The sequence below is a fragment of the Balaenoptera musculus genome, chromosome 1, assembly GCF_009873245.2.
Source record: "Balaenoptera musculus isolate JJ_BM4_2016_0621 chromosome 1, mBalMus1.pri.v3, whole genome shotgun sequence".
Lineage (NCBI taxonomy): Eukaryota > Metazoa > Chordata > Mammalia > Artiodactyla > Balaenopteridae > Balaenoptera > Balaenoptera musculus.
Genome location: NC_045785.1, coordinates 179376401 through 179391384, shown reverse-complemented (window position 1 = coordinate 179391384; position 14984 = coordinate 179376401). Strand labels below are relative to the sequence as shown.

The window sequence follows — 14984 nt, the reverse complement described above, 5'->3', positions numbered from 1 at the left end:
TGAACTAGATAAATAAAAAGGTAAAGTGTTCCATACGTGGTGTCCCAAGTAGTCTCAAGATAAAGTGAAGACTTGCTAAAAATAGATTTTCAGGCCCAGTCCCTTAAGTTTCAGATACAGTAGATCTGGAGTGGTTAGTTCAACCTGAATTTTTTAAGCATGCAGTTGATTCTGATGACAGGGAAAAGAATTAGGAAAACGCTCATGAAAAATTATTCCAAAAACACATATGAAAGACTTTTGCATTATTGCTGTTTGGAATCACCCATACCACTCATCATATCCACTGATACAAATAATCAAGTCAACTACATATGATATTTGAACTGACTATATCTTTAAAATTGGAAAGTAACTGCTTCTCTCAAAAAATAAAAAAACAGCATTTTACTCAATTCTCCTTTTCTGTGGTGGGGATTCACTCAAAGTATACAATGTATCACATCAAATAATTTATTTTTATTTTCTTATATATTAGTCTTTAGATAATTATGTTTTTATTTTTTGTTTGCAGGGTGCAAGTTGAATTTTATATGAATGAAAACACATTTAAAGAGAGACTAAAGTTATTTTTTATCAAAAACCAGAGATCAAGTAAGTCTTTCATTTTATTCCCCTGTCTATGTATTTGTATATATGTTTACCTTAAAAAATTCCAGCTTTGCAATCCTTTTGCAAAATATCTTTTATAGAGAGAAGTAAAATTGATAGTCTTGTCTGCCAGGCATTAAAGTTCAGAAAACAATAGATGTTACATCTGGTGGTGTCAAGTCAAGGTTTCTTGACTATTTTACTTCTCGAAATCCCACATCAGTAAGTAGACTTCTGAGTGGACCATTTGGATTGGTAGGAACATTGAGGAAAATCATTTAAGTGAGGGTTCCCCATATTTTAACTGTGAGGGATACCAAAACTTGTTTTGAGAAGACTGGTGATTCCAAGTGATCATAATGGGGAATAATTTTCTGGTTTAGTGATTTAGTAGGGAAGAGTTTCCCCATCACACCTAATAACAAGAAACATGTAGGTGATCTGAAAGGTACAGATTACTAGCATCCTCCCCTGGGAGATTTAAAATCAGGACGTATAGAGCTAAACTCAGCATATAACATCCCAGTGATCCTTATCAACGAAGAAACTTGGGAAACATTGGAACTTCAAGGAGGCATGAAATTAGCATAATCACTGACCTCTAAGCCTGTTCAGGGTTGAAGTGCCAGTCATACTTGCCTCCCCCTAGTACCGTGTACTTTGAAAAAGCCATAAATAATGAACCAATATGCAGTTTTTTCATGTGATTATTGCTTAAGACGTCAAGAAGCATTGGAGAGGTCTACATTAGATTGGTGTAGACTTTGCTCTCTTTGAATTTTGACCTCTGAATCCTCCTGGGGTGGTCTAAAGTAAGTTGTGCTTCTATAGAGTTCATAGAGAGAAACTTGAGTTGTGAGCAGTTACCGAAATACTGACTACAGGGAATGTTTCAATCTGTAAGGCACACAGGTTAGAGAATCTTAATGGCTGGTTAGTTTTAGGATTAGGCTAATAGTAACTAATGCTTTTCTAATCCAGTTGTTTTGAATTCCCAAGGTGGTCCCAACCAATAGATGTTACCTGGAGAGGCCACATCATTTGCATAGAAGGTTTCCTTTATTTAAAAAATTTAAAAAATTTTACTAAAAATTTTCTTTCTCCAGGCCAGAAGGAATAGATGTATTATTTGAATACTTTAACAACAGCCAGCTTTGACTAAGCTGTCATTTGAGGAGATCAGTTCTATAAAACCAGGGCAATTTCATTAACGGTTTAGAAGACTTTATAAAGAAGCTAACCCATAAGCACCTAGCATTTTAGTAGGAAAACCCAGGAAAAATTACGCAATTAATAAGCATTAACCTTTTACTGTTAAGAAATGTTACCTCAGGTACACTCACTTATAGCAGAGTAAAAACAAAATGACATTTCATTTCCAGATTTTATTGAGAATTAATTATAGGAAGACCTCAAAATTTTATTCACAATCTGTGAATCAGTTACCACCTGATAATTGCAGGAAAGGTAATGCTTCTATTAATCAGACTTTAAGCACATTTTGCTTAATATTAATTACTCTTCTTCATCATCAAGTATTATAGGCCACATAACTGTGAACGACACAGTTTCAAAGATACATACATGGCAGTCTTAATTCCCACAAAAAATTTTTTTAAGATTTCATTGGTATTTAAACCTAAAGTAAAAAGTTGGTTGAGTCTCAAAAATGTGTGTGTGTGTGTGTGTGTGTGTGTGCTTGTGTATTTCCCAGCATATGCTATTAGGATTTCTCTATAATTATATAATTATTAATTAAATGTATAATACATAATTATATACATGATTATAATTTCTCTACAGTCAAACCTACAAGGTGCTCAGAAGATACAAGATTTATAACTTATCCTGTGAATTTGTAAGCAGCTAGATTTTCTGTCTAGTTAAAATTTATTCCAAAATTCATGGATCTATAAAGTGCTTAAACTTCTAAGCATACTTGAACCAATCTTGATTGGACATGATTTTTGTGGCTTCTGAATGCTCAAATGTAGATTTACTCTTAGTGTATAATATTCACTGTCATTTGCAGTTCATACGTTCTGTCATTCTCATTTTTTGTTTCAATATTTAGCCACCTAGAACTTCAGAGTGGGTAAGCAATTATGGTATTGTAGATTCTAAACACAATTTAAGTGCTGTACTTAAAGCTGATATTTTTGACAATTCTTTTTAGTCTTTTGTGGACTGAGTTCAAATGAAAATGCAATTTTTGTTGTTTGTTTAAAGGTCTAAGAATACGTCTGTTCAATTTTTCTCTCAAATTATTAAGCTGCTTTTTGTACATAATCCGAGTGCTACTAGAAAACCCTTCACAAGGAAATGAATGGTAAGGTATCTTTGTCTGATTTTCTACAATATTCTTTTTATTAGTTTAAATTGTATTATAAGTTTTGAGGTAAAACTGGTAAAAATAACATTATATTAGTTTCAGGTGTACAACATAATAATTTGATCTTTGTATACATGACAAAGTGATCACCACCATAAGTCTAGTTACCATACGTCACCATACAATCCATCCCCTTTACCCATTTTACCCCATTCTCTTCCTTTTCCTCTGATAACCAACAATCTATGAGTTTTGTTTTGTTAGCATGTTTTGTTTTTTTATGTTCTACATATAAGTGAAATCATATGGTATTTGTCTTTCGCTGTCTGACTTATTTTACTTAGCATAATGCCCTCTAGGTCCAACCATGTTGTCACAAATGTCAAGATTTCCTTCTTTTTATGGCTGAATAACACATTTCATTGTGGGTGTGTATATATACATACATACCACATCTTCTTTATTCATATATACATCAATAAACACTTAGGTTGTTTCCATATCTTAGCTATTGTAAACATTACTGCAATGAACATAGGAGTGTGTGTATATCTTTTTGAATTAGAGTTTTGGGGGATTTTTAGGGGATAAATACCCAGAAGTAGAATAACTGGATTATATGGTAGTTTTATTTTTAATTTTTTGAGGAACCACCATACTGTTTTCCATAGTGGTTGCACCAACTTACATTCTCACCGATAGTGTAAGAGGATTTCCTTTTCTCTGAAGCCTCGTCAACATTTTTTATTTCTTTTCTTTTTAATAATGGTCATTCTAACAGGTGGGAGGTGATATCTCATTGTGATTTTGATTTGCATTTTCCTAATAATTAGTAATGTTGAGAACATTTTCATGTACCAGTTGGACATCTGTATGTCTTCTTTGGAAAAATGTCTATCTGGATCCTATGACCATTTTTATTCCAAATTTTTTTTTTTTTTTTTTTTTTTTTGCTGTTGAGCTGAATGAGTTCTTTAATATTAAGGGTATTAACTCCTTATCAGATATATGATTTGCAAATATTTTTCCCATTTTAGGTTGCCTTTTCATTTTATTGATGGTATCCTTTCCTATGCAGAAGTTTTTTAGTTTGAAATAGTCCCACTTGTTTATTTTTGCTTTTGTTGCCTTTGCTTTTGGTGTCAGATTCAAAAAATCACCACCAAAACCTAGGTCAAGGGACTTACCACCTATGTTTTCTGCTAGGAGTCTTAAGGTTTCAGGTCTTACATTCAAGTCTTTAGTCCATTTTGGATTAATTTTTATGTATTGTGTAAGACAGTGGTCTACTTTCATTTTTTATGTGTGTCCTGTTTTCCCAACACAATTTATTGAAGAGATTGTCTTTTACCCATTGTATATTCATGGCTCCTTTGTCATTAATTAATTGACCATATATATGTGCATTTATTTCTGGGCTTTATATTCTCTTTCATTGATCTATGTATCTGTTTTATGCCAATACCATGCTATTTTGGTTACTATAGCTTCGTAGTATAGTTTGAAATCAAGGAGCATGATTTCTCCAGGTTTGTTCTTCTTTCTCAAGATGCTCGGCTATTTAGAGTCTTTTGTAGTTCCATAGAAATTTGTAAATTGGTTGTTTTAGTACTGTGAAAAATGTCATTGGAATTTTGACAGAGATTGAATTGAATCTGTAGATCACTTTGGGTAGTATGGACATTTTAACAATATTAATTCTTCCAATCCATGAGTACAGAATAGCTTTCCATTTCTTTGTGTCTTATTCAATATCTTTTATCAATGTCTTACAGATTTCAGTGTACAGGTCTTTCACCTCCTTGGCTAAATTTACTTCTAGGTATTTTATTCTTTCTGATGCAGTTGTAAATGGGGTTGTTTTCTTAATTTCTCTTTTTGATATTTCATTATAATTCATAGAAATGCACAGATTTCTGTACAGTCATTCTAGGTATCCAAAGGGAGTTGGTGCCAGGACCCCTGCACAGATACCAAAATCCATGGATGCTCAAGTCCCTTATAGGAAATGGCATAGTATTTGCGTATAACCCATGAACATCCTCCCATATACTTTATATCATCTCTAAATTGCTTATACTGAATATAGTATAAATGCTGTGTAAATAGTTGCCAGCATGTGACAAATTCAAGTTTTGATTTTTGGAAATTTCTGGAATTTTTTTCAAATACTTTTGATCCATGGTTGATTGAATCAACAGATGTAAAACCCATGGATAAGGAGGGTTGACTGTACATTGATTTTGTATCCTGCAACTTTGCTGAATTCATTTATTAGTGCTAATATTTTTTTTGTGGAGTTTTTAGGGTTTGCTATATGTAGTCTAATGTCATCTGCAAATAATTCCAGTTTTACTTCTTTCTTTCCAATTTGGATGACTTTGTTTCTTTACCTTGCCTGATTGCTGTGCCTAGGACTTCCAATGCTATGTTTATAAAAGAGGCAAGAGTGGGCATCCTTGTCTTGTTCCTGGTCTTAGAGGGAAAGCTTTCAACTTTTCATCACTGAGTATGTTGTTAGCTGTAGGTTGGTGTATATGACTTTTATGATGTTGAGGTACATTCCCTGTATACCTACTTAGCTGAGAGTTTTTAATCATAAGTGGATGTTAAATCAAAATTAAACAATGCCTTTTTTGCATCTATTGAGATGATTATATAATTTTCATCTATTTTTTTAATGTGGTTAATGTTTTTTTTTAACATCATTATTGGAGTATAATTGCTTGACAATGGTGTGTTAGTTTCTGCTATATAACAAAGTGAATCAGCTATACGTATACATATATCCCCAAATCCCCTCAACTTGCGTCTCCCTCCCACCCTCCCTATCCCACCCCTCTAGGTGGATACAAAGCACCGAGCTGATCTCCCTCTGCTTTTTCTGCATCTATTGAGATGATCTTATGGTTTTTCTCCTTCAGTTTGTTACTATGGTTTATCACATTGATTGATTTGCATATATTGAAGAATCCTTGCATTTCTGGGATAAACCCCACTTGATCATGGTGTATGATCCTTTTAATGTGCTGTTGGATTCTGTTTGCTAGTATTTTGTTGAGGATTTTTGCATCTATGTTCATCAGTGATATCACCATGTAGTTTTCTTTCTTTGTGACCTCTTTGTCTGGTTTTGGTATCAGGGTGATGGTGGCCTCGTAGAATTAATTTCGGAGTGTTCCTCCTCTGCTATGTTTTGGAAGAGTTTGAGAAGGATAGGTATTAGCTATTCTCTAAATATTTGATAGAAATTGCCTGTAAATCCATCTGGTCCTGGGCTTTTGTTTGTTGGAAGATTTTTAATCACAGTTTCAAATTCAGTGCTTGTGATTGGTCTGTTTATATTTTCTATTTCTTCCTGGTTCAGTCTTGGAAGGTTGTACTTTTCTAAGAATTTTTCCATTTCTTCCAGGCTGTCCATTTTATTGGCATGTAGCTGCTTGTATTAATCGCTCATGAGCCTTTGTATTTCTGCAGGGTCAGTTGTTACTTCTACTTTTTCATCTCTAATTCTGTGGATTTGAGTCTTCTCCCTTTTTTTCTTGATAAGTCTGGCTAATGGTTTATCAATTTTGTTTATCTTCTCAAAGAACCAGCTTTTAGTTTTATTGATCTTTGCTATCGTTTCCTTCATTTCTTTTTCACTTATTTCTGATCTGATCTTTGGAATTTCTTTCCTTTCGCTAACTTTGGGGTTTTATTGTTCTCCTTTATCTAATTGCTTTAGGTGTAAGGTTAGGTTTTTTATGTGAGATGTTTCTTGTTTCTTGAGGTAGGATTGTATTGCTATAAAATTCTCTCTTAGAACTGCTTTTGCTGCATTCCATAGGTTTTGGGTCATCGTGTTTTCATTGTCATTTGTTTCCAGGTATTTTCTGATTTCCTCTTTGATTTCTTTCGTGATCACTTGGTTATTTAATAGTGTATTGTTTAACCTCTATGTGTTTGTATTGTTTACAGATTTTTTCCTGTAATTGATATCTAGTCTCATAGCGTTGTGGTCAGAAAAGATACCTGATGCGATTTCAATTTTCTTAAATTTACCAAGGCTTGATTTGTGACCCAAGGTATGATCTATCCTGGAGAATGTTCCATGAGCACTTGAGAAGAAAGTGTATTCTGTTGTTTTTGGATGGAATGTCCTATAAATGTCAATTAAGTCCATCTTGTTTAATGTATCATTTAAAGCTTGTGTTTCCTTATTTATTTTCATTTTGGATGATCTGTCCATTGTTGAACGTGGGGTGTTAAAGTCCCCTACTATGATTGTGTGACTGTTGATTTCCCCTTTTATGGCTGTTAGCATTTTCCTTATGTATTGAGGTGGTGCTGTGTTGGGTGCATAAATATTTACAATTGTTATATCTTCTTCTTGGATTGATCCCTCGATCATTGTGTAGTGTCCTTCTTTGTCTCTTGCAATAGCCTTTATTTTAAAGTCTATTTTGTCTGATATGACAATTGCTACTCCAGCTTTTTTTAAATTTCCATTTGCATTGAATATCATTTTCCATCCCCTCACTTTCAGTCTATATGTGTCCCTAGGTCTGAAGTGAGTCTCTTGTAGATAGCATATATATGGGTCTTCTTTTTGTGTCCATTCAGCCAGTCTATGTCTTTTGGTTGGAGCATTTAATCCATTTACATTTAAGGCATTTATAAATATATATGTGCCTATTACCATTTTCTTAATTGTTTTGGGGTTTTTTTTTTGTAGGTCTTTTCCTTCTCTTGTGTTTCCTGCCTAGGGAAGTTCCTTTAGCATTTGTTGTAGAGCTGGTTTGGTGGTGCTGAATTCTCTTAGCTTTTTCTTGTCTGTAAAGTTTTTCCCTTTCATCACTTTAAATATGTCTGGCCACTCCCTTCTGGTTTGCAGAGTTTCTGCTGAAAGATCAGCTGTTAACCTTATGGGGATTCCCTTGTATGTTTTTTGTTGTTTTCCCCTTGATGCTTTTAATATGTTTTCTTTGTGTTTAATATTTGATAGTTTGATTAATATGTGTCTTGGCGTGTTTCTCCTTGGATTTATCCTGTATGGGACTCTGTGCTTCATGGACTTGATTGACTATTTCCTTTCCCATATTACAGAAGTTTTCAACTATAATCTCTTCAAATATTTTCTCAGTCCCTGTCTTTTTCTCTTCTTCTGTGACCTCTCTAATTCAAATGTGGGTACGTTTAATGTTGTCCCAGAGGTCTCTGAGACTGTCCTCAATTCTTTTCATTCTTTTTTCTTTTTTCTGCTCTGCAGTAATTATTTCCACTATTTTATCTTCCAGGTTACTTATCCATTCTTCTGCTGTGGTTATTCCACTGTTGATTTCTTCTAGAGCATTTTTAATTTCATTTATTGTGTTGTTCATCATTGTTTGCTCTTTAGTTCTTCTAGGTCCTTGTTAAACGTTTCTTGTATTTTCTCCATTCTATTTCCAAGACTTTGGATCATCTTTACTATCATTACTCTGAATTCTTTTTCAGGTAGACTGCCTATTTCCTCTTCATTTGTTTGGTCTGGTTGGTTTTTACCTTGCTCCTTTTTCTGCTGTGTGTTTCTCTTTCTTCTCATTTTGCTTAACTTATTGTGTTTGGGGTCTCCTTTTCGCAGGCTGCAGGTTCGTAGTTCCCCTTGTTTTTGGTGTCTGTTTCCAGTGGCTAAGGTTGGTTCAGTGTGTTGTGTAGGCTTCCTGGTGGAGGGTACTGGTGCCTGTGTTCTGGTGGATGAGGCTGGATTTTGTCTTTCTGGTGGGCAGGACCATTTCCGGTGGAGTGTTTTGGGGTGTCTGTGACCTTATTATGATTTTATGCAGCCTCTCTGCTAATGGGTGGGGTTGTGTTCCTTTCCTGCTAATTGTTTGGCATAGGGTGTCCAACACTGTAGGTTGCTGGTGGTTGAGTGTTTCTTGGTCTTAGTATTGGGATGGAGATCTGTGGGAGAGCTTTTGCCGTTTGATATTATGTGGAGGTCTCTGGTGGATCAATGTCCTGAACTCGGCTCTCCCACCTTAGAGGCACAGGCCTGACACCTGGCCGGAGCACCAAGACCCTGTAAGCCACACGCCTCAGAAGAAAAGTGAGAAAAAAATAAAGAAAGTAAAAGATAAAATAATAAAATAAAGTTATTAAAATAAAAAATTAAAAAAATTATTAAAAATTAAAAATTAAAAAGTATTGAAAAAGGAAAAAAAAAAGAAAGAAAAAAGAAGAGAGCAACCAAACCAAAAAACAAATCCACCAATGATAAGAAGCACTAAAAACTATACTAAAACCAACCAACAAACAAAAAAACAGACAGAACCCTAGAATAAATGGTAAAACAAAGCTATACAGGCACAATCACACAAGGAAGCATACACATACGCCCTCACAAAAAGAGAAAAAGGAAAAAAAAAAATATATATATATAAACAAAAAAAGGTAGAGAACAACCAAATCAATAAAGAAATCTACCAATGATAATAAACTCTAAATACTATACTAAGATAAACATAAAACCAGAAAGAAATTAGATGCAGAAAGCAAACCCCAAGTCTACAGTTGCTCCCAAATTCCACCATCTCATTTTTGGAATGTTTTGTTGTCTATTCAGGTATTCCAGAGATGCAGGGTACATCAAGTTGATTGTGGAGATTTAATTCACTGCTCCTGAGGCTGCACGGAGAAATATCCCTTTCTCTTCTTTATTTGCACAGCTCCTGGGGTTCAGCTTTGGATTTGGCGCCTCCTCTGCATGTAGGTCCCCCTCTCGTGTCTGTTCTTCACCCAGGCAGGAGGGGGTTAAAGGAGTGGCTGATTAGGGGGCTTTGGCTCACTCAGGCTGGTGGGAGGTAGGGGTACAGAATGTGGGGCAAGCCTGCGGTGACAGAGGCTGACGTGATGTTGCACCAGCCTGAGGCACACCGTGTGTTCTCTGGGAGAATTTGTCCCTGGATCACGGGATCCTGGCAGTGGCGGGCTGCACAGGCTCCCGGGAGGGGAGGTGTGGATAGTGACCTGTGCTTGCACACAGGTTTTTTGGTGGTGGCAGCAGCAGCCTTAGCATTTCATGCCCATCTCTGGTGTCTGAGCTGATAGCCGCAGCTTGCGACTGTCTCTGGAACTCCTTTAGGCAGTGCTCTGAATCTTCTCTCCTCGTGCACCCTGGAACAATGGTCTCTTGCCTCTTAGGCAGTTCCGGACTTTTTCCCGGACTCCCTCCCAGCTAGCTGTGGCACACTAGCCCCCTTCAGGCTGTGTTCACTCAGCTGACCCCAGTTCTCTCCCCGGGACCCGACCTCCGAAGCTGGAGCCTCAGCTCCCAGTCCCCACATGCCCCAGTGAGTGAGCAGACAAGCCTCTCAGTCTGGTGAGTGCTGGCTGGCACTGATCCTATGTGCGGGAATCTCTCTGCCCTGCCCTTTGCACCCCTGTTGCTGTGCTCTCCTCCATGGCTCCAAAGCTTCCCCCCTGCCACCCCTCGTCTCCTCCAGTGAAGGGGCTTCTAGTGTGTGGAAACTTTTCCTCCTTCACAGCTCCCTCCCAGAAGTGCAGGTCCTGTCCCTATTCTTTTGTCTCTGTTTTTTTTTTTCTTATGCCCTACCCAGGTACGTGAGGAGTTTCCTGCATTTTGGGAGGTCTGAGGTCTTCTGCCAGCGTTCAGTATGTATTCTGTAGGAGCAGTTCCACATGTAGATATATTTCTGATGTATTTGTGGGGAGGAAGGTGATCTCCACGTCTTACCTTCCGCCATCTTGAAGGTCTCTCCTAATGTGGTTAATGTTAATGAGATGTTGATCCACTCTGAATCTCTGGAATAAATCCCACTTGATCATGATGTATGATCCTTTTTAATGTATTGTCAAATTTGGTTTTCTAATATTTTGTTGAGGGTTTTTGCATCAATATTTATCAGGGATATTGGCCTGTAATTTTCTTTTTGTATGGTTTTCTTGTCTGGTTTCATTATCAGGGTTTCAGGCCTCTAAAATTGAGTTTGGAAACATTCCCTCCTCTTCAATTTTTGGAAGAATTTTAGCCAGCTAGGTTTCAAACCTTCTTTGAATATTTGGAAGAATTCATCAGTATAGCCAGCTGGTGGTAGACTTTTGTTTGTTAGGAATTTTTTAATTACTAATGAGATCTCCTTACTAGTAGTCAGTCTATTACAGATTTTTTATTCCTGTATGATTCAGTCTTGGAAGATTGCATATTTCAAAGAATTTATTCATTTCTTCTAAGTTGTCCAGTTTGGCACATAATTGTTCATAATAATCTCTTACGATCTTTTGTGTTTCTGTGGTATCATTTGTAATACCGCTCTTATTTTAGGTTTTATTTATTTGAGCCTGCTCCCTTTTTTTCTTGGTAAGTCCAGTGAAAGGTTTGTCAATTTTGTTTATCTTTTCAAAGCACCAGCTCTTGGTTTTATTCATCTTTCCTAATGTTTTCTAAGTCTTTATTTCATTTATTTCTACTCTGATCTTTATTATTTCCCTCTTTTTACTAACGTTTCCCTTCATTTGTTCTTCTTTTTCTGGTTCTTTTAGGTGTAAAGTTAGATTGTTTATTTGGATTTTTTCTTGTTCCTTGAGGTAGCCCTGTATCTGTATGAACTTCCCTCTTAGAACAGCTTTTGCTGCATTCCATAGGTTTTGGAATGCTGTGTTGTCATTTTTGTCTCACAATAATTTTTTATTTCCTCTTTGATTTCTTTTTTGACCCATTGGTTGTTTAGTAGCATGTCTTTTTATCTTGATGTATTTGTGATTTATCCAGTTTTCTTCCTAAAATTGATTTTTAGTTTCATACCATGTGGTCAGAAAAGATACTTGGTATAGTTTCAGTCTTCTGATCTGTTTTGTGATCTAACATGTGTCCTATCTTGGAGAATGTTCATGAGCACTTGAACATGTATATTCTGCTGAATTTGGATGGAATGTCCTGTATGTGTCTATTAAATCCATCTGATCTAATGTGTCATTTAAGGCTAATGTTTCTTTATTTTCTCTCTGAATGGTCAATCCATTGATGTAAGTATGGTGTTGCAGTCAATTTCTCCCTTTAGGTCTCTTGATATTTGCTTTATATATTTAGGTGCTCCTAAGTTGGGTATATATATATTTACAAATGTTATATCATCCTGCTGGATTGACCTTTTTATCATTATCTAATACCCTTCTTTGTCTTTTACTACAGTCTTTGTTTTAAAGTCTATTTTGTTTGATATAAATATAGCTACACCAGCTTCCTTTTTATTTTAATTTTCATGGAATATCTTTTTCCACTCCTTTACTTTGTCTGTATGTGTCCTTACATCTGAAGTAAGTCTCTTGAGGCAACATATAGATGAATTTTTTTTTTAATCCATTCAACCACTGTATGTATTTTGATTAGAGAAGTTATTCTATTTACATTTAAAGTAATTATTGATAGGTATGTACTTATTACCATTTTATTACTTATTTTCTGGCTATTTTTGTAGTTTGTCTCTGTTCCTTTCTTCTTCTCTTGCTCCTTTCCCTTGTGCTTTGATGACTTTCTTTAGTGTTATGTTTAGATTCCTTCTTTATTATTTTTGTGTACCTACTGAAGGTTTTTGCTTTGTGATTAACATGATGTTCACATATAACAGCCTATATATATAGCAGTCTCTTTTAAATTGAGAGCAAGTTAGGTTTGAACATATTCTAAAAACTCTACATTTTTACCACTGCCATCCACGTTTTATGTTTTTGATAGCATATTTTTATTTTTAAAATTTGATGTATGTCATAACTAATGTAGTTATAGTTAATTTTACTACTTTTTTCTTTTAACCTTAATAATAGCTTAGTAAATGGTCAGTCCACTAGTTTTACTGTGTATTTACCTTTACCAGTGAGATTTTTACTTTCTTATGTTTTCTTGTTACTAGTTAGTGCCTTTTCTTTTCAGCTTAAAGAAGTCCCTTTAACATTTCTTTTAAGGGTGGTTTAGGGATGATAAAATCCTTTAGCTTTTGCTTGTCTGGAAAATTCTTTATCTCCCCTTGGATTCTGAATCATAACCTTGCCAAGTAGAGTATTCTTGGTTGGAAGATTTTTCTTTTCAGCAATTTGAATCTATCATGCCACTCTCTTCTGGTCTGCAAAGCTTCTTCTTGAAAATAAGCTGGTAGTCTTATGGAGGTTCCCTTGTACATAAAAAGTTGTTTTCCTCTTGCTGCTTTTAATATTCTCTCTTTAACTTTTGACACTTTTATTGTAATGTGTCTCTCTCTGGGTTTGTCTTATTTGTAACTCTCTTGTCTTCCTGGACCTAGAGGTCTGTTTCCTTCCCTAGGTTAGGAAAAATTTCAGCCATTATTTCTTTGCATAAACTTTCTGCCCCTTTTCTCTCTCTCTTCCTTTTTTTTTTTTTTTTTTTTTTTTTTATTTTTTATTTTTTATTTTTTTTTATTTTTTTATTTTTTCTCTCTTCCTTTTTTGTCATCCCTATCATGTGTATATTAGTCTGTTTGATGGAGTCTCATAAATCCCTTAAGCTGGCTTCACTCTTTGTCATTTTTTTTCTTTTTGCTGCTCTTACTGAATGAATTCCATTATCCTGTCTTTGAGTTTGTTGTTTTTTTCTTCTGCTTGATCTAGTCTTGTATTGAACCCCTTTATTGCATTTTTTCAGTTCAGTTATTGTATTCTTCAGCTCTGTGACTTTTGTTTTGGTACTTTCTTATATTTTCTATCTCTTTGTTGAAGTCCTCACTGTATTCATCTGTTCTTCTCTCAAGTTTGGTGAGCATTTTTATGACCATTATTTTGAACTCTATATCAGGTAAATTACTTATCTCCATTTCATTAAGGATTTTTTAAAAAAAATTTAATCTTGCTCTTTCTTTTGAAACATCTTCCTTGGTTTCCTCATTTTGCTTGTCTCTCTGTGTTTCTATGTATTAGGCAAAAGAGGATCCCTCACCCAGTCTCGAAGGAGTTCTATTGTGTAAGCAGTGAACATTATTGTTTGACCTTGCCCTAGCTCTTGGTGGTCTCTCAAATCTTTGTGATTGTTTAAGCAGTGTGGTTTATTCTTGATAAGTTCCAGTTTTTGAGGTTGTGCTAAGCCCTATCAGTGTTCAAAGGTAGGGATCTCAGTCAGCCCCTAGTTTCAGACTGATTTGAAGGCAGACTCTCAGGCAACAGCTTTAAAGTATGCAAATATATATAGTCTGGTGGGACCACTGTTGTTATCTTTACTGACCTCCAAACCAGGTAATTTGGAGGTGACAGTTGCAAAAGTCAGGGCTGTAGACGAGTGTATATGCTCTTTTCTGGGAGGTACTGGTGAGCTGTAGCAAGGCCTGGGAGGGTGCAAAGATGGCATTCCCCTAGCCTAGGTTCCCTGAGAGCTCCTCTGTAACCACTAGATGTGTGGAAAGCCTGAAGCTATTCCTTGCACTGAGGCTCTAGGACAAGAAAATAGGCCTTTTTTAGTGGAAAACTGGGGGTGTGTTTCAGTCTGCTATGTCATGGGGGTGGTAGCCTGCCGAGAGCTGTGATGCCTAATTGTTTCAGTCTCCTGAGGCCCAGAAATGCAGGCCTCCCTGGCCACCAGGGCCGGGTACTCAAGGGGCATCACCTGTAGTGACGGTCTGCACCTGTGGGCTTCACTGGGGCCACAAGACAGTGTGGGTGATCCTAGCAAGGAGAGGGAACACGAAAATGGCACCCACCGGTGCCTCTGTTTCCTGATGATGTCCAAAGAGACCCCGGTGCCCTTGGCAGTTGCTGTAAGATTGGCTAATGAATCTCCTGCATATGTGGTCTAGGTGCTTTTCAAACTGCTGCCTTTTCTCTGAGTCTTAGGGTGCGTTAGTCTGCGTGTGAGCCCTTTAAGAGCAGACTTCTAACACCCCACAGCCTTTTGGGTCTCCTGAACCTAAGTCCTACTGGTGTTCAAAGCTGGTGGTTTTCTGGCCTCATTTCTCCAGGTCCCAAGGGTTGGGTGTCTGTGTGGGGCACAGACTCCCAGCTTCTCAGGGAGAAGCTCCGTATCGTGAGATTCCTCCCGTCCATGGGTCACTGCGTCAGAGGTGGGGTTTTTGATGCGACT

The 14984-nt window shown here is 36.3% G+C and overlaps 1 protein-coding gene across 4 annotated transcripts in view; it reads left to right on the top strand.

Annotated features, from left to right (window-relative positions):
* The first annotated feature begins 517 nt into the window (after positions 1–517).
* KCNT2 (potassium sodium-activated channel subfamily T member 2) overlaps positions 518–14984 on the top strand; it is a 267373-nt gene continuing 252906 nt past the window's right edge. For all 4 annotated transcript variants that reach the window (XM_036868239.1, XM_036868233.1, XM_036868249.1 and 1 more), the window contains exons 1-2: positions 518–594; positions 2821–2920. In XM_036868239.1, coding sequence (XP_036724134.1) covers positions 534–594; positions 2821–2920 — 161 coding nt within the window. In that variant the 5' untranslated portion in view covers positions 518–533. The remainder of the gene's footprint in view (positions 595–2820; positions 2921–14984) is intronic.